The 20,242-nt window shown below is 40.4% G+C and overlaps 1 protein-coding gene across 2 annotated transcripts in view; it reads left to right on the top strand.

The window, feature by feature from the left end:
• palm2akap2 (PALM2 and AKAP2 fusion) overlaps positions 1-20,242 on the top strand; it is a 111,884-nt gene that overhangs the window by 44,018 nt on the left and 47,624 nt on the right. For both annotated transcript variants that reach the window (XM_084745544.1, XM_084745545.1), the window contains exons 5-8: positions 10,960-11,074; positions 12,120-12,141; positions 12,993-13,118; positions 14,672-15,493. In XM_084745544.1, coding sequence (XP_084601670.1) covers positions 10,960-11,074; positions 12,120-12,141; positions 12,993-13,118; positions 14,672-15,493 — 1,085 coding nt within the window. The remainder of the gene's footprint in view (positions 1-10,959; positions 11,075-12,119; positions 12,142-12,992; positions 13,119-14,671; positions 15,494-20,242) is intronic.

Genomic DNA, 20,242 nt, shown 5'->3' on the forward strand with positions numbered 1-20,242 from the left:
TGGATGTCTAATGTTGATAAAATCCAACACAGCCTAAACTGAAGTCCCAGTTTACACTAAACTTGGAGTAATAACACACTTGGTTCGTGTTTCACCTCTCAAGCCAAAAACATTTAGCATTCAGTATCTGTCTTGATGTCATAACAAATCTTTTCAGGCAAAATAGGTTGTGTATACAGAGGAATGAAAAGGTACTCCGTCACGGTCATTTGCTTGAACAAAAAACACTTAAATGTCTTCATTCCTCAGGGACACTGGAGTGTTTATGATCTGGCTTTTATCCTTTCACACACTCAATTTCCTCTTTACAATTTAAGCCTATTAAACTGTTGCTCATTTAAAGTCAGTTAAAATGAGAATGTCAACTATATTAACAAAATACAGTGAACTCCCTTGGTGGACAACATTTTTTTCTTGCAAACAAATGATTTTTACTAGCAGAGTCTGAATTGCGTTGTGCCATTTGGGTGCATTTAGACTGAGTTTGTTTTTTGGGTGGCACGTTATTTGAAGGGATGTGCAAAAGACTGTCATTACACTGTTATAACCATGTTATGACACCTGTCATGACCATTAAGGAGTCTTTATGAATGTTTATGACTGTTGTCACAAACTCTGTAAGTTATATCACCTTGATCCAGTACTCTGTCAATAACATTTAATAACATCTTTATGACAAGTCCAAGTCCGCAATGTACCTACTTGAGGTCAAGGAAAATATTTATGACACACTTATAATGCTCTCATGATGGGCAGTGTCAAAACCAACCACCAATGACAGTATAATATCGTAGTCAAAACAGAAAGCTGAACAGTTACTTCAAGTTTGATAATGTCAAGTTGTCATGCCAAAGACATTGATAGGTTATGTCGTATTAGGTAATTTGTTAAGTTGTTATAACAAAGACATCTCAAACAATGTCAGCTTTGCATTAAAAATTACATAGTACACTTCATGATAACTGTCATGAACATTAATAAAGACTCCTTGACTCTTGTCCATGTTCATGACAGGTGTCATCTGGTGACATCGATATGACCGTGTAATAAAGTGTTGGCTGTCAATGTTCAAACTGCATATGATTGTGACATTTTAGGTTTAAGATGCATGAGAGCTAAAAAAAATGTTCTGCAATTTTGAAAATCAATTAACCACCATAATTGTTCAATCAAACAAAACAAAACAAAAAAAATCTGGCTCCAATTTCTCAAATGTGAGGATTTTCTGATTTTTATGTGTCTTGTTTTAAACTGAATAACTTTGGACTGTTGGTCAGACGGGGCAAGATAGTTTCAAGACGTTTCATAGACTAAACCTTAAAGTGATTGAGTAAAAAAACAAATAATAGACAGATAATCAAAACAAAATTCATTCAGAAATCACAAATATGTACATAACCCAATTTTTGAAAGCTTGTACAGCCCCATATTTTAAAGCTCTTTTGACCACAAAGATGAATTCAGAATGATTCATTTTTTTTCTTTCATCGGATTTTTACTTCCTCAGAGCACACTGCGCAGTGCTTTCAATGTTGTGAAGTAAGGCCTTTTAGTTCAATGCAACAGGGACTTCTTGGCTTCTCAAGGACAGAGCTGGGACTCAAAGACAGTCTTCCCAAGTCCCTATACCAGAAGGAACTGAAAGAAAACCCAGCACTGTTGGATATTATGATAGATACACAGTTAAAATGCTACCTCAGCTGCATAAGTGCACATAATAACAGAGGCGATAGTGAAGCACTCCTTCGGTAAGTGCTGATATTAACTCCAGTACATTTCTAAGCATTTATGTGATGGTTATCTGATCTGTAGTAAATTATAACTTCAGTGACATGTTTCATGTACCTGTTACTAATACTTCCAATTAAGTACTTTGTGTGCATATTATAGTAGTCTATATTTAGTATATATTGGGCTTGTTATGTTCCTTACAGGACAACCTGTCATTTGCGTTTCTCTATCCTTTAAGTGGCAAACAATGGTGCAGTTTATGAGTTCTGATAAAGATAGAAAGTGATTTATATAATCTATCTTTAGTTTTGTGTGTTTAGCCAAGGACAGCAAATCATTCATGACAAAGGCAGAACAAGGAACTACATGAGCTCTTTATCTCTTTTATGCCAAGTGTCAATCTTCACATGCTCTTTGTGATCTCGAAGACAGATGAACACTCGGGACAGAAACAGGAAGAAGCAGCATTAAATCTTTACCTGCGTCATTGTGCCTGGGTGTATTAGAGGACATTTAGGGACAGACGGCAGAGATACAGGATACAGCTTTGATGAGTGGCTTTTAACTAGTTTTTACTTTTTGTGTTTATCTTCATGGCACTGAATTGTTTGTATGTATTCTGAATGTTCATTGGTTTTGTTGTAGATGTGCTAATCTTAATGAATCAGCACTGGTTTTATTTGAAACCATTAATGAGATCACATCTGTAGAAGGCCCATGCTAGAATAACTGGTGAAAATTGAATCACATCAGATGAGGCATTTGTCAAAAATCACCACACTAAAGCATCTTCATTAACAGCTCCCTGTGTAGTATTTATGAGTAGTATATCAACATGAATGAATGGTTTACAGCACATTTTACTGTAATTCTAAGCAGATATGATGACATCTTGACTGTTCATTAGTGTATAGTGTCAAAAAAGGCTCTTCCTAAGCCCTGCCCTTTTTTGCTCTGTGCTCCAATAACAGTTGAGCGAGCTTGTTAACCAATTAAACCTTGGTACAATTTCTCCTTTCCTGTTTCCTGTATGCAATCGGTTTTGCCCAGGATGACGAAGTCATGACCAATCCTGTTTTGACTCAGAATGGCGAGGATGTATTGCCTTTGTTGGTTAGGGTCATTTGGGTTGGGTACGTTTTGGGTAGGTTTATACATGTGGTGTGTGATTGGGTATGGTAAGGGTGAGAACATCAGGTTCAGCCAATCAGAAGCAGAGAAGAGAGGAGGTTTGGCTGATGTCGGTAAAAGCGACATCTAGGCCTGCATAGTCACATCTTATATTAACTAACTGTGATAAGATAACTAATAACTAATTGACTAATTAACTAACTAACTAAAATAGTAGATAGCTAGTTCACCAGTATCTAGATCAACTAGCTAGAATCTTGCTAACATTAGTTATCAGTTGTAAGATGTTGGCAACTATTTAGAAATTTTATTGGAGCACAGAGCAAAAAGGGGCGGTGCTTCATGGTCTGCTTGGAAAAACTATGGCTCTGTCACTCCACCCACTGAGGCCTATCTCTGTCAATCAGCTGCTTTCAAGAAAAAAACTCCAGCTGAAGAACGCCACTTTGCTACAGTCACTCGCCACACGTACAGTGTCATGTATAAATACACAACGTGGTTAGACTTCCTCTGTTCTACCCCCAGAGTCTGTCATTGTTTTTGTCTGTCTCCGTATCTCTGACAGCTTGTGTCACACACACACACACACACACACACACACACACACACACACACACACACACACACACACACACATCCACCACATACAAAACCAGATGTCTGCTCTTGCTCCTCCTGTATGATGTGGAAAGCAGTTGCTGCTGCCCACCCAGGCGTATCCATGGCAACTGGCCTGCGGTTGGTTGACAGGGCGGGACAGTGACATCACTGGTCTCTTTCAGGATTGCCACAGAGATAGCAACACCGCCAGACACACAAGTATAAAGAGAGGCAGTGGAAGAAGCGGAGGGAGGGACAGCGCGGGGTCGTGGCCTCATCACACACACACACACACACACTGCAGCAAAGACCATCTGAAATGCATAGCTGTTTATACTTTATGGTATTACTGCATGCTATAAAAAGACCCTGGACTATATGATGGATAAAGCAGGAAGAGACACTGAAGTAACATCTGGTGAGGAAGAACAGCTAATAGTCCTTCCTGAAGATTTGTAGTCCTCGTTCATAATAGGTTTTTAATCCCCTCAAAAGGGTAGTACCCCTTATAACAAACCTCACTGTACTTTATTAACAGGGCATAACAAACTGTGCTATGTATTAAATTAGACAAAAAATAGAAATAATATGTGGAAACATTATGAAAGAACTGTATTGTGAACTAAAGTGTATTATTTTCCACAGTTAGAACCTTATTTGACTTTCTTAGAGGGCAATTAAAGCCACATTACAACTGATCTGGACTGTAAACTAAATTGAAATCACATATCTACTGCTTGAGACACACCTTCTTTGGCCGGTCCTGTATAGTTGGCAGAGTAGCCAAGACCAATGCGTACTTCTTTTATCAAATCACATTTTCTGCTTACAGTATTACGATAAGTCTGTGCAGTGAGACAAAGACAAATATTCTTCTGCCTCTGCCATTTTAACCTTTACTCTGTATTTCTGGTTCTCATATTGTTTTTAAATGTGGAAGAAGCAGATATGTGATTTCACTGTGTCCCTAATTACCCTCTAAAAAAGTCTAATAAAGATCAAACAGTAGGAAATAATACACTTTTGTTTACAGTACAGTTACCCCTCAATTATCTGCTGATTAAGTCTAGAGTCTAATAAGGGGTCTAATAGTGTCTGATAAAGAACATATTTTTATTTTTCATCTACTTTGTCACAAAGTACGGCTTGTTGCATCTTATTAGTGTACTGTAAAAACTCAGACCTCTAAACTGAACAATGTCTTGACTTTATTCTGTACCTCATGACACAGCACCACAGGAGTATTATTTTAGGGACATGAAGGTTTGGAAATACTGTGATTTTTGTCATAGGAAGAGACACAAACCAGTTCCATCATGTTTTTTTCTCCTCTTTCTGTGCTGACAGTTTTGGTCATGTTTGTGGTTTGACCACTAGAGGGCGTTAGACACAAGCATGACCATGTGCTGCACATAAGCTAAAGACCATGCAGGGGGTTGAGGTATTCAGAGGCACAGTGATCTAATCCAGTCTGATAGTCCTGAAGGATCTGAAATGTCGGCTTTGAGACACTTCACTGAGAGAGGAGAATCATTTGTATTAGGTTGTTTAGGTTTGCTGTGAATGTAGTGATTTAGTAAAATGCATTATGATGTATATTGTGTATTATTTGTATACCGTGGATGTTTCCCCTTTAATACTTGTCTATTCACTTCCTTCCTTGCCACTCTTCTCCATATCCACTTCTCACCTTCCCTTCTTACCTGCTGTCTATCCTCAATATTTTTTACAGTGGCTGAACTCATTAGGTGCCACAGTATGGGTCCCTACAGGAGTATAACCGTGATATTAGAGCAATTTCTCATTCGAGGTGATGGCTCTTGTTCACAGAGAAGGATTTAGATGATCTTATATTAGATTTGGACAGTTTATTCTAGTGTTATAAGCAGTTTAAAGGATTTGCACAGTAGTTGACATGATGACATGTCCCGTGTGTGGATATTAACATTTGTCTTGTAGGATGCTTCTCATAATAGCCTACATTGTCTGGAGTAGTGGTGATGTGGTAGGATGAGAAAGCTGCGTTGTCCTCCGGCTACAAATCTTGTTTCTCGCCCATTTTGGCAAGACCTCACGCAGCTTACAGGAAGCAGAAGTAAAAGCCATTTCCCACCAGAAAGGGAAAAAAGGAAGTGAGATAGGGAGGAGCAGGGAAGAGTAGCCACAGGAGAGGCAGCGGGATACACACATCTGCTGCAGGGAGGGAGAAAAGAGGGTGAGGGTGAAATAAGACTCGAGGAATTTTTCATCTCTAACCTGATGTAGACTTTGAGTGTTGGTCAGGAACATTTCCTATGGATTTTCTTTGTATTCAGGGTTCCCACAATCATGGAAAACCATGGAATTTAAAAAGCTTGATTTTCAAGCCTGGAAAAGACATAAAATTAGTAAAATTAGATGTCATTGAACAGCTTTGAAATTTTGTCCATTAAAAATGTGTGGGAACTCTGTGTATTGGAACAGACCCATATTTTGCACTCAAATACAATATAAGGCACATTTCTCTCTTGCGTCAGCAAACTAACTTGGTCACTGATAAGATGTTAGAAAAACAGCTAGCTAATAAGCTACAGCAGCTTCCTACATTTTGAAATCTCCAGCTGCCAGCTCCATCGAAGGTCAGCACTGCCAAAGCTGGACATGACATGAAAAATGAATCCATCAGTGACACGCAGTGCTTGTTCGCCTGTTAGCTCATCAGTACTTTCAGTTGCTGCCTGCAGAGTTTGGTGGGACTCGCTGCTGCGGTTTGGTTAATAAACAACTTTTAGTACCTGTTAGTGTTAATCTTTTTTTCTTTTTGTTTGCATATTAATTCAAACACTTTTATTGTCTCAACTAGACTTTTTTTTTGTTCACTGGAAGGTAAATTATCTAGTAGCATCAAGAAAATGATCACAATCCTACATCGTTTCATACTCCCCTTCCAAACGTGTAGGAGAACCTAAAGTGGTCTGAAAAAAAATGGGCAAAATACAAAAGGATTCATCTAGAACCAGTGATTGGTTGTCCATTCTGGGCTACAGTAGAAACATGGTAGTTCAATGTGACAGCCTCTAGGAAAGAGGACCAGCACCCTCTGTAGACATAAATGGCTTACCAAAGTAACAAAAACACAACAATTCTTACTTTCTGGTTGTCATAGAGAAATTAACTAATACTGCTAACTTATCAGTATTACACATTTCTTCCATGTTCTGCCATTAAAGTCCTGTAAAGATGTATAGACAGATGTATTTACAGGTCCAGATATAGCATATAGTTATTTACATGAACTGATTACACATTGTGCTGTAGTCCTCGCAGCTCAATCCAAGGTTGGGTGATTGTTTCTCATACCAGCAAGGCTGAGTTAAATATAGGACGTACAGTCCAGTATTACTGTCTATATAAATAACCACAGTCTCACTGCTGGTGAGACCAGAAAATGCTGTCAGATATAAAGCAAGGAGAAAATGCTGAAATGCTACTCAAGAAAACCTAAGATGCCATCTGTAATATCCTGTAGGTATAAACAAAATAAATGATTAAACCGCCAAGTCGATGTCAAGTTCGAGTCCATCATGAGCGAGATATGCTGCATTATAATGGACAATACGCTCTGATAAGGCACTGGCTCTCTTCAGAATCGACAGTGGTGATAAAATAGCTTTTGTGCGTGTTGCTATATTTGTTATTCTTGCCGTAGCAAGAGACAATACGCTGCTGTTCTTGACCACACAGACCCCCAGATCATCTGATTTTATGTTTAACACTGGTCGGCCCCCGACCTGTTCTGATTATTTTGATCTAGACAATAGCAAGGGCACAGTTTCAAGAGCTCACATTTATAATAAGAAACTGGTCTTGTGCTTTGTTCTGTTTTCAGATCCCATTCAAAGTAGCACATGATTACATTCAGCAGAGACGAGCTACAGATTTGTGTGACAGATGCAGCCGGGAAAAGCTTTACTTCTTACTGCAGAACAGCTCCACTGCAACTCCAGCCTCTGCAATGTGTGCGCTCACTGGTCTGCTGTATTCTTGTGCCTCTCTTGTGGAACAGATGTACAACATAGATTTCAATGAGATTACCTGATTAGATAAAGGTTATATATAGTATACTATGTAGATGTAATATACCATTTGACTAAGGGTTCTGCAGGCAGATGGTGAAGAAGGATGCTGGATCCACACGCTGATCTAAGCTTTGAAAATGAGTATTCCTGGAGCTACAGTACAGTCTTTAGGTAGCAGTTTAACATTAAAACATCCCACCACTGAAGATGAACTTGAGTAGAAATTGGCAGATGGTGAAGTGATGAGTGGGGATTTGTTTAGTTAAACCTCAGCGATCAGAGCTGATGAACCAGGTTTTCTGGCCAACATTTAAGACACAATTCTTGATTTTGCTCATGCCAGGAAATCTAAAAACATCTTCCCTGTAAAATGTTAATATTATGAAAACCATCTTCATTATAGTACAGAATTTTGGAGGGTTTCTAACATTCAAGGATTGAAGTTTATCTAAAGAATAAAATTAATTTACCTCAGCAGAAGATTACACATATTATTTTGGAGCAAAACTTTGTGAAGTTTATTTCAAAACTTAAAACTGAAATGAAATCATGAGTTTTCTGAACTTTTTACAGTGTACTTAAAAAATTTCCCCTAAAAAATGAGGTATTTTAGCAAAGGTATTTCAAAGGATTCACTAAAGTCTCACAATAATAGAAACAAACACATTGTGGCAGTGGTAGAATGTGTTTTCTGGGGTAAAATTACGATTTTGCCTATGGAATTTGATTGGCTTGGAAAAAATTATATTTGGCTTGTATAACAGCAGTTTTGCATTAGAAAAGGCCTTCTGACAGCAAAATAAAGCAATGAAAATATTCCAAATATAGTGTTCACTTAAACTGATACTGATCCTTTTTAGGTGGACCTTTTCTAAGGGGCTTAGCTTCCATGCTGGTACTCCTCTCCTATGCACTTGTGTTTCTCTAAACTGCTTCAGATAAAATGTCTCCCACATTGTAAACAGTGCAGTCAGGACGGTGTGTACTAGTGTTTGTTCATGGTCACCGATGCTGATATGATAAGTGAGAGACAGCGCTATTGATTATGAAATACTGTGGGAAGACCGGCCGTCATGGCATTGTTATGAACCTTAATATCTCTCTTACACGCACATGCTCACACACACTGACGTACAAATTCCTTGCGTCCCAGAGGAGTGTAATGAAATGCTGCAAGCGTTGGCGGTCAGTAAGGAAGCAACCCTGGTCCTCCTCCCTGACTGCTTCCTAGTATTGTTGCAACATCCATCTCTTAAATGTCCCTGTGAGCGTACATGTGCATGTGCATATGCTGGTGTGTGCGTGTGTGTGTGTGTGTGCGTACATAAGCCTATTTTAGGTGCAAATTCGGGGATGGTAATGATGTATAAAGCCTGTCCTTATCAGAAAAAAATGTCAAAGCTGCATGGACATTCCTATTTCACTGCACAAATAATAAAAAGAAATTGAGAAAACTCAGAATTTCAAGGCACAATCTTCACTAAATTTTTGAGTTTAAAGTCAAACTCAAGTTTTGACTTAAGCTTGAAAAACTTTTGCTCGTGTTGAGATAGTTTACTCTTTTTGTTTAGATTAACATGGCTGTATTTCAGAAATTCTTCCCAACGAGCTGTAAGCCCCATTTGTTATTAATTTGGTGCTTGAAAATTAAATGGTTGATTTTCTTAGAAGAAAAGTAAATAATCTTAACAATTCATCAGCAAAAATTTGAGCTTGTTTCAAATTTTAAGAGTTTTTAGTTTGATTCAAAACTCAAAGGTTTAGTGAAGACAGCTGACTTGGAATTGATTTTCCTCAACTTTTCATACAGTGTCTGGGAAAAGATTTGGGTTTGTAGTACAGTGTACAAAGTGCATGACTGTGACAGAAGAGACCATATTTCTCAACCTCTCTCCTGCTGAGTAGTCAATGTCAAGGTCATCTTTTCATAACCTTAACCAATTTGTTTTATTTTCCTTAAATAAAGATCCTCTCCACTCAAAAATGTGCTTGTTTTTATGTTAATATCTCCTTAAATGCCTGACCTTGACTATACTGACTTGTAGAGTTTTCATTCCTGTCCTTCCCTCAAATCTGAGATTCGAATGTACCCCAAGAAAGCTAGATTTGGTATGTCACAAATTTGAAGGCCACTCACTGTCTATTATGTATGTTCCACAACGATGAAGGGATCTATCCATCTTAATGTGCACTGCTCTTTCACCTTGCACAAGTAGTGGAGGTGGGGAGAATTCAGAATTTCTCAGTGTGGGAAGATTAGATATGCTTCCCATATATTTTTTTTCTTAACTTTTTATGTGGGAAAACTGCATTACTATTCAAAGTTGGCCCCTCCTCCGTTACTCATCGAACAGGAAAGAAAGAAATTTTGTGTGTGATCCTCAGTCTGCTCTGTCTGTCTGTCTGTATGTGTGTAAAACTCTTTCTGCAGCTCTCACAGTCGGAGAGCTGCGAACACGGACAGAAGATGCAATATAACTGTTGGATGCTACATTTTAATAGAGTCTTGACCTCAATACCTGCATGCTATATTTGCTGGAAGCTGCACACCACTACCAAACAGACTGAAGCCCACAAATGTCTCTAGCACAGCAAAATATGAGAAGATAGGAAACTACAGACATAAGGCGGGTTCACTGCAGATACAGACACCACCAAGAGGCTTAGCAGCACAGGATATAATGCATGGATCATGTCATTCTTCAGCCTCTGTGTTGGAATAACCTCAATCAACAACTAAGGCATCATGAGAATTTTAAACTACAGCCATAAATTTGCCATATTCTACATTTCAACTGTTAAACAGTAAGGCTACTTCAGTTATGTTATAATGTGACATGTTTTCATCTAACCTCTGGAATGCACTGTTAATTTGCAATAAATGTTCCTAAAACCATGGTCCCTAATTGACTCTTAGGCTACAACCTGCTGATGGAGGAAGTACAGATTTGTCCATCAGCAAAGCTCTTGGCCAGATGGCCGTACATTTTTTACTGATCCCCCCTCTCTGTCTGGTCAATTCATGTGTTGGAACATCTGGATTATATCCAGATCAGAATCATACACTTCAAAAGGCTGGTGTAAAATGCACCCTGAGAACAGACTGAAATCTGATGGCCAGGTGCCCTGAGGCACATTTTAACCAGATGTTATACTGTATAGTGCAGTGTACATGCATTTCTCTGTCTCTCCAGAAGCCTAAAGAAGAAACACGTGACACATCAAGTTATTGCATTTTAACTTACATGAATTAGCAGCCGTTTTAAGACTAGCTAACAAATTCTTTAATTATTAAGTGTAAAGGCAATGTGGAAATCTAGATCCAAACATAATCCTAATATTAACCTTCAAGCTGTGTTTTCCAGAGCACCTTTTTTCTTTTCAAACTTTATCAGCTTTCCCAGTATCATGACAGAAAATGTTTTGTTGTGTTTTGCAGGCTGGAGTCTGAAATCGGTGCACTTGAGAGTGAAGAGTCTCAGATATCAGCCAAAGAGCAGGTTCTCCGGGAACGTCTGAAAGAGACGGAGCGCTCGATAGAAGACCTACAGAAGGTATAACAGCATGAACATTTCTTGTTTAATTACAATATAATTACTTCAATTCACTCATGTATTTGTGAGTGAATAAAAACAGTTAAAATGATATGGAGTTTTGAATATAGTAGGTTTCTGCTGCTATATGTTCAAAAGTTAACTTTTCTCATTAGATTGGTTTTAATTAGGCTATTTGTTGCTATAAAAAGGGGGTGTGACATCATGATTGACAGCTGAGCCCTGCTCATGACTGAGTTGACCAGCTGTTTGGGTGGGAGCTTGAGAGCCAGCTCCAACCCTGATCACTACTGCACAGACAGTGGGAGGAAGTGGAGACGTGGCATCCTTCTTTATTTGTCACTGGTTAAAACTATAAACCAACACAAAATGACAATTAGGATACCAACATAAAACATGTTCTGAACAGAATATGGTACAAACATAAACAAAAAGTTACATTTGCATTCCTGAACATTAATTCGACTGCTCAGTCCAGGCAAAATGGAATATGTTTGCTGTCACTATGATATTTTATTATGACGCCAGACTTTGATTCACTCCTGTTTGCCCCGTTTCTGTGTTACACTGTTAATACAAAGTCAACACGTCCAGTTTCTGTTTCAAATTAAAAGCCCTCTGGTGTTTCAGTGGACAATGCAAGAAACAGCAAATTTGATTATTGCTGTGATTTACTTTTATAATGATAAACTACATTTCATATGCGTTTCAGTTTTGTGGTTTGTTGTGTGTTCTTTATCAGTTTATAAATGTAGATGTTGGCAATTCATTATGCTTTGGTGTAAGTTTGGGTCTCGCAGGGACACCAGATATCTCTTTTGGGCCTTGAGCTGAAAAAGTTTGGAGTCTCCTGGTCTAAATCATAGTGACAATCAAGAAATAACACCAATTAATTTTGGTGCTTAAATGCAGTAACACAACTCTGAAATACTATCTCATTATTAATTATGTTTCATATATTTCAAATATTTACTATAAAGGTTGATTATATAAAGACGTCATATCTGTTATGACTCATATGGATTTTCTCCTCTCTCTCTTTCAGAGTCTGATGACCCAGGATGGAGGTATGAGCAATCTCATACACACACACACACACACACACACACATACACATACACACACAGAAAACACACCTCAGTGGGATGGTGTCCTCCCTGAGTTATTATTGTTTCCAAGCAGTGAGGTCCCTCTCTTTCTATTTCTATTTCTGTGTGTGTGTGGATAATAGTCTCGCTGAGGCAGGAGAGATGCGGGCCAGAGCACGCTCACAAACGCACACATAGACATACGTATACCTGCACACAAACACACACATGCACCGAAACACACACACTTACATACACACACACAGAACCCGGCTCAGCGAGACCATTGAAGCTCACACACACACAAGGCCATGACTCTGCAGCCTGCAGTCGCTGCCTTTATCCCCCCCTATTCACCATCAAGCCCCATAAGCCCCTAAAGCTTTGTTCCTGCCATCACACACACACACATACACACCCACGCACGCACACATAAAGCAGTAACAAATACACAAACACACACGCTTCTGCTGCATAAGCACTGAACCTCAGGGGTGCTAGAGTTGCCGTGGACACAGAAACAGAGAGTTGGTTAGATGGTGTGTGTTTGTGTGTGTGTGAGTGCATGTGTGTGTGTTTGTGGAATAGGGGCGGGTAGGGTCACTCAGGGGTGTGGTTAGTTTCTCTACTGGGGGGGGCTGGGCTGTGTGTGTGTGTTTCTGTGTGTGTTTGTGTCAGGGTGTGGTTAAACATCACTGAGGTGTGTATTTGTGTGTATCACCGTGTCCCTGGTGTGTGAGTGTGTGCCTGTGTGTTTGCGGCTCTCCCTCACGGCCTCCAGCGTCCCTCTGACCATGTGTCATTTCCCCCCCTGTGCTCCTGCTCACTAGATGCCACCGGCTGCATGTCTGCCCCTCTCTCGGACTGCACGGACCCTGATCCCGACCACCTCGTCCTGGCCACGCAGCCCCGGACCGGCCCACCTGCCTCTGGAGAGCACGCCATACCAAGACCTGGTAAGACAGAGGGAGGGAGGGGAGAGAAGAGAGAGGGAGGGAGGGAGGGAGGGAGGAAGGGAGGACAGAAAGGTTTTGGGCCACAGCCAAGTTGGATTACCAGGACAAACTCACGCGCACATGGAGGGTGGACAGGCAACAGATACGCACACGTTTGCACAAATTGAGTCAAATCTCATATGAACAACAGTTTCACATCCAAGTATGCAGAGAAAAATATGCGACCAATACAGTGATAAACTTATAATGACATACACACACACACACACACACACACACATATATATATATATATATATATATATATATATATATATATATATATATATATATATATATATATATATACATATATACACACATATACTGAAAGCACATGGACAACAGGCACTGGATCAATATTTGAATTGACTGTGGAGTTTGTGTTCAGTCTCCAACTTTTGACAATACTACAATTCAGACTGTAGAATTACAATCTGTTGCTTTTTTTTTTATTAGACAATAAAACAAAACAAAAAGGTACTTTTACTAGTACTAGTGTCAGCAGTAGTGGTATCGAAATCATATTCCTTTTAGCATTACTTTTAGATTGGGTTGGATCAACAAAGATTAATTTAATTTAAGATAAATTCTAATCAGAGATTAGCAAAAAGTTAAAGTATTTAATCATTATGAAGATACTTGTTTACCATAATTACATTGTAATTTAGAGTTAAAACTTTTGGTTTCACAGAATAAGATTTTATTTAGTTTTAAAGTAAAAACTAAACAGGGGTTTAAATAAAGGTTTAAATGTAATCTTTCTTCATTTTATGCTAGTTTACAAGTTTGGTGCAACATGATTTTTAGTTGAACCACAAATTAATCCTTATTGGTGCAACCCAGCCTGGCTCTAGAAAATAAAAGCTCAGCTTCTGGGGAAGTGTGTACAAGATAGATAGCTGTGCTGATGTTTTATCTGCAGTAACATAAAGTCTTTACATCAAAAGACAAGTGTAAGAACATAATTAAACCTCAGGTATGATTATTCCTCTTTCATTTGTTTACTTAATATTTACTCCACAAAATTAACTGAAAAGATACTTTACTGCAGAAACAATCCCAATCTAGATTGACCCTGTGAGGACTGAGGATAAAATATACACATTTTTGACCTAAGTTGTTCAAGAGGGCAGTGCTTGCAACAGTTGTCATTAGCATAACTTTATCCATATTTTATTGTTCTAAGTGACTTAGATCAGGCACAGTAAGGGAGCGTTGGGTATTTGTCATTATTTTTCTCAACTGCATCTGTGGTTTGCATCTCTAAAGGATAAAATTAAGGTAATGTTTTGTCTTTTACTAATTGCATTTATAGAAGTTTGAATCAGTTTTATCAGAGAACACTGTGTCCCCATCCTCACGCTTTACTCCCTCCACCTTTTCCTCCCAACACCCCCCACCTCCTCCACTGTTCCCTCCCAACCCCTTCACTTTTCCTTCAATCCCCACTCCCTTCTGCACCAAACCCCTCCCTCCTCCCTGTCTCTCCTCCCTCCCTACCCTCCTAACAGCAATGTTTGCCATGGAGATCAACGTACAGCATGACCCACAGACTGGCGAGCAGCGCATCCTGTCTGCCAACCGCGTGAGCCCCCTGGATGCGGCGTCACGTGGCGTCAAAGTCTATGACGACGGCAGGAAAGTGGTCTACGAGGTCACCTCCTCCGGGGGAGTGTCCACCACCACCGTGGAGAACGGTTGGAGCTCTGCGCAGGTTGATCAGCTGATCCAGCGGGCTGCCAGACCGCAAGGAGGAGATGGCGACAGGAGTCAGGTGACCGTGACCCCGGCTGCACCACAGGCCTACGTTTCCCCAGCAGATATTGATGATCTGTCTCCGCCCTCCTGCGCCCCGCCATCGATCCCTTCAAGCCCACCAGCCCAGGTCACCCTCCAGAGGGAGACCCGGCTTGGCATGATGCCCCCCTCTGCTCCCATTACGACCCAGCCCGGCTCCTTGGCCCATCCGGGTTCTGAGCTCACCTCCCCGCCCCAAGCCAGCGCAGAGCACCCAGTCACCATGGTGTTCCTTGGCTATCAGGATGTTGAGGACACAAGCGAGAGCAGACGGCTGCTAGGCTTTGATGGCGCTGTGAAGGCCGAGGTGGTCCTGATTGACGAAGATGACGAGAAATCTCTGAGGGAGAAGACGGTCACTGACCTATCCATCATTGATGGCACAGCGGCAGACCTCGTGTCAGGGCGGCCAGCCACATCTGAGGCCGCCAGCACGGAACTGTCATCTGACGGCCGTGAGCCCGACAGCGCCTCTTCACCCCCCACCAATCCCGAAGCCAACACAGCCCCCCCGCCCGGCCTCACCCCCGCCACAGGTACAGACAAGAGGAAACGCTGCGAGTGCTGCATCCTCATGTGACTGAATCTTCTCCCTCTTCCAACCCTTTTATTATTACCCACATCACCCCTCTCTTCTCCTCTGTCTCTGGATGGTTACTAACAGAAGCCCTGCCTTCCTCCTCCTCTGGACTCTGATCGGCTGGCACAAACATGCACGCACACATGCTGTTGTTTGACCTTTGACTTTTTACTCAGTTACATTCTTACCTCTACATCTTGGCTCTTTCGTTACCCTCTCCGTCAACATGGAGCCTCTGCCCTCCCACCTCCTGTCTCCTCAGACAACACACTATATTTCATGAATTCAAATTAAGCCAGAATGAAAATTAATGTTTGTTGACAAACAGCTTAAACCAGGTGATATAAAACTACTCTCAGTGGTCAGCAAGACTTTGCGGACAATCAGTCACGTTGCCATCCCGACTAACCAAACAGTACATCTGGCTCTAAGGACAATCAACCAGATCATCGCCTTTAAAAAGCCAGTCTATAAAACATTCAGAAAGACAGACATGGTCTGAGTTATTAATTAAATTTCTGTATTCAGTCACTTCCCTGCTCAACAGATTCTGTCCAAACATATACAGATGCACATAAACAACCATACACCCAACCTACTGTATGAATTCAAACAACACATCCCCACTTCCTGTGCAGACTCTCTCTGACCAGGGCAGAGAAGAGGGTACTTGTTGCCTTGGTTTCTTTATGTGCCTCTTCATTCTTCCACATTGATAGTCCTAGCAAACAAAAATATAGATAATTAGAAGTTCTATTAGACTTTTATTTCAGTTTGCTGTTGTTATCTGAACATTTTATTTTATTTTTATTTTGAAACTTGAAAGGCCATTGAATTGTTGGGACACCCGTTTCCGTGGGAAACTAAGGTTTTTGACACCGTGGTTATTAATAACAGGACTCTTTCTCTTTCTCCTCATCTCTCTTTCTCTTTCTCTCTCACTCTGTCATTTTGTCCATTAACTCCAGCTATTCCACTGCTGAGGTCATTTCCTCCTATTCTAGTACTTCCTAACTCAGCAGCCAATAAGAAGCTGTGGAACACCTTTTGGCAGCCAGTAGGATCTACACAGCCAACTTCTCCTATAGAGCACAGGAAGCTAACGGCAGCTTAATGAGTACACTCTGGCAGCGAAGGAACACATATTTCCACCTATGAAAACAAACCACTAACAGCCTGGGCACAAAGTTGTGAATAATGAATATTAACAAGCACTACTAATATTACTAAATTACTAAAATACAACTCTGACAGCTGTGCTCAAATGAGCTTTTAGAGAATTTCACGTTCATCTTTTTTGTCCATTAAATTCACTTCATCGCTGCAGAAGGCTGCCAATGGAGATCCATTATAGTCTTTACAATTCAAAGAGACTGAAAACACTGCCAGCTCTTCTTGCTGTAGTCACCAACCAGGCCCTCGTTTACAAGGGTGCTACAAATAATGTGGCCTGGGTGTCATTATAACATCATATATATTACACTGTAGGACATTTACGTGGCTGGCTTTCAGAAAGGCTTTCAACAGCGGTGATCCTCATTCTCTTTAGTGATAATGGATGCTCTGGCAAAAGATTTTTGCTTCATTTCAAGTGTCTTTGATGGTACATGGAAAAGAGAGGATGCTGGTGCTCAGTGGGCTTCTGGTGAATTGATTTCTGGAGAGTTAGTGACTACACTTGGTACGCTACAGAGAAATATGTGTTGTTAGATCAATAAAAATAATTTGGGCCAGATATGTGATTGAAGAAGACGCACGTTTAAAAGGAGGTTAGAGAGGCTCTTCAGATCCAAATAATGGGATTTGCGGGTGTTTTTGTGACTCGGGTGTGTAGCAAGCAATGTCCCTGCTTCAAATCCAACCTGGGTATTACTATGATTCATTCACATCAAAATGTTTTGGAAAAATTGAGTGGCAGCCTAAGCCGTGTTTCCACCCACAGTATCCGGGACTAGTCCCATTAACTACTTTTCAAAGAATGAAAAGGTTCAGCCTGTTGCCATTTGGGTTTCTTCAGCTGTCTAAAGCCCTTTTAAGTTTGAGCAAATTAGTCTTCTGAGGAATGAAAAAGGGGCGGCTGTTTTTACAATTTCAGTCTGACTATACAACGATGGTGCCAAATGAAGACATGCATTATTATTTGCTGCAACAACGGTAAGCATGGAGGAGACCATTGTTGCTCCATCTGTCATATGCTTTCTTCTGTAATTCCATGTTGAAGTATTAAGGCAACTAGTAAAACAATTTTACAGGAACTTAATTTGGACCCTGATCCCTGTGGTGGAAACACACTGGGTTTCTCCAAAGGTTCCTAGACCCTGGGCAAAGTTCCTGAGGTGGAACTGCAGCTCTAGACTGACCTGAAGAGCCTCAACAACCTTTTATCAGAGTGGAGCACTTTTCCTTTCTTTCTCTCTGCACTGTGTACTAACTCTAAAGAATGAAAGTCAATATTAGTTAGCGACAAATAACATATTTCTAGCATTGAAGGTTCTCTGGGTAAATCACTTCTTTCCTTACATGGCTCTGTGCACAGCTATACAATCCCACCTTTCAACTGTCCTGTCAGTAGGCAACTGTAGTCAGCCTTCAAACATACATGCTTTATTGTGATTGGCCACTGCTGCTGTCAGTCAGTACCGCTGGCTGTGTGATTGGCCACCATCACCAGGCCCATCTGGGTCTAGTTTCCTGTGTAGATAAAGAATGTAAATATGCTCTATATTCTATTTAGTGATGATTTTATTTTCCACATCTATATAGAGATCTAGAGATAATTCTGATTATAATGGGTACTAGACATTGTTCTGATGTCCTGCGATGCCATATCACGACTGTGTGAGTGCACAAATGCAAGCTTTGTATATTTTCATTCTCTAACTTCACCGCTTTGCTGTGTGTACTCTCACTATTAACCCCCTCACAACTTTTTCCCCTTTTCTGACCACCACCACCTTCTCTGAACTCTCGGCGGCTGCTACCATTCCCAGACGTGTTATGATGGGCCTCAAAGGCATCTGAGGGTCTTAAATACATTGTGCAGAGGCAGGATCTTAAAAAAAGAAACATACCAGTGGATTTACATGGTAGCCTATAGAGCCGTTTCCCAGCAGCCATTTTAGCATGAAATTGTGTAGCAATCACAGCTGTTACCAATGATACTAATTGACCCTCAGGAAGTCCCACCCCTTTTTTGTTCTATGCTTCAGTGACAGTTGTGAAAGCTTGGTACCTCAGTCACATGTATTCTTTAGTGTTTCCTTTACTTAGATATGCCATGTGCTAGGCTCATCTATGTTGAAAAGAAAACCACATTTGTGACATGTATTCACACCCTGAGTTAGCCAATGTTAGCAAAACGCTAGCTAGCTAACTAGCTAGGTGATGTACTTCAATAATTAGTTAGCTAGTTAGCTAGCATTTTGCTAACATTAGCTCAAACGTTAGGTAGCATTTTGCTAATGTTAGCTAACTTATGATGTGACCCTATAGGATGCTTTTACAGGAAAAGGAGAAAATTGTCCAAGGTACCAAGTGGGTTCAACTGTTGGAGCACAGAGCAAAAAGGGGCAGGAGGGTCAGTTAAGGTTCTGTTGCAGGTCAGGTCAAACAGAGACAGAGTGCTGCTATTGTGGATGTTGGCTCAATGGAACAGGATCTTAATTAGTATCATGGGTAACACCTGTGTTTACCCTACTACTTCATATCAGTATGGCCACCTTGAAAAAGGTCTATTAACTACAAATCATATTCAGTATACAATATTACATTCCCCAGGGTTTTACGTTGATTCCCTCTAGGCAGCCATTAATTTCCATTCATTTTAGTAAATCCATTACAATTTTTAATTCATCTGGAAAATAATTTTACAGATAAAAGATGCTTGCACATGTTGTCTTTTTTACTACTTCTGTGGTTATTCTCTTGGTTCACATTTACCACATTGGATTTCATGGGGAAAAAAACACCAAGAATTTTCCCACATTAAGTTTACTTGCAGCACACAGACTGCAAGGCTCATGTAGGCCTGGGGACAATAGACATTTGTCACGACTCCATATTGATATGAAATTGTACAGTAAACACAGGTGTTACCAATGACACTAATTAAGGTCCCATTCCATTTAGTGGAGTAGAGCCTTTCCAGTGAGCCAACATGCCCAACAGCAGCACCTTGATTCTGTTTGACCTGAATGGAACAGAATCTTAATTTGTATCACTGGTAAAAACTTGTGTTTCTACTATTATTTCATGTCAAAGTAGCTGCCATCCTGTTCAGTGTCCCAAATTGGCTGAAACATAATTCATTGCATGACTGTTAAAGATTGTGGAGGATAAGCAGAAATTCTCAAACATGTAGTGTTAGTTTCCCCAAGGTGTAACACACACGCAATGTGCATAAAGCAAAGAAGCACTTACTGTATGTACCTACAGAAGAAAATGCAATCACAATCTCAAAAACATAAAAAAAAGAAGAGGAAAAGAGTAAGACTCAGTTCAAGTTAATGGAGCCTGGCCAATCCGGATTGCCTGTTTGGGTTTGTGTGTGCGCAGGTCTGTGTGTGATTGTGTGTGACTCTATGTGTGTTTGTTTGTGTGTGTGTGTGTGTGTGTGTGTGTGTGTGTGTGTGTGTGTGTGTGTGTGTGTGTGTTTGACGCAATGCAAGGAGCTGTACAAGAACAACAGACTTGTTGGGTTTACCAG

The sequence above is a fragment of the Lutjanus erythropterus genome, chromosome 20, assembly GCF_056507025.1.
Source record: "Lutjanus erythropterus isolate fLutEry1 chromosome 20, fLutEry1.hap2, whole genome shotgun sequence".
Taxonomy (NCBI): Eukaryota; Metazoa; Chordata; class Actinopteri; order Lutjaniformes; family Lutjanidae; genus Lutjanus; species Lutjanus erythropterus.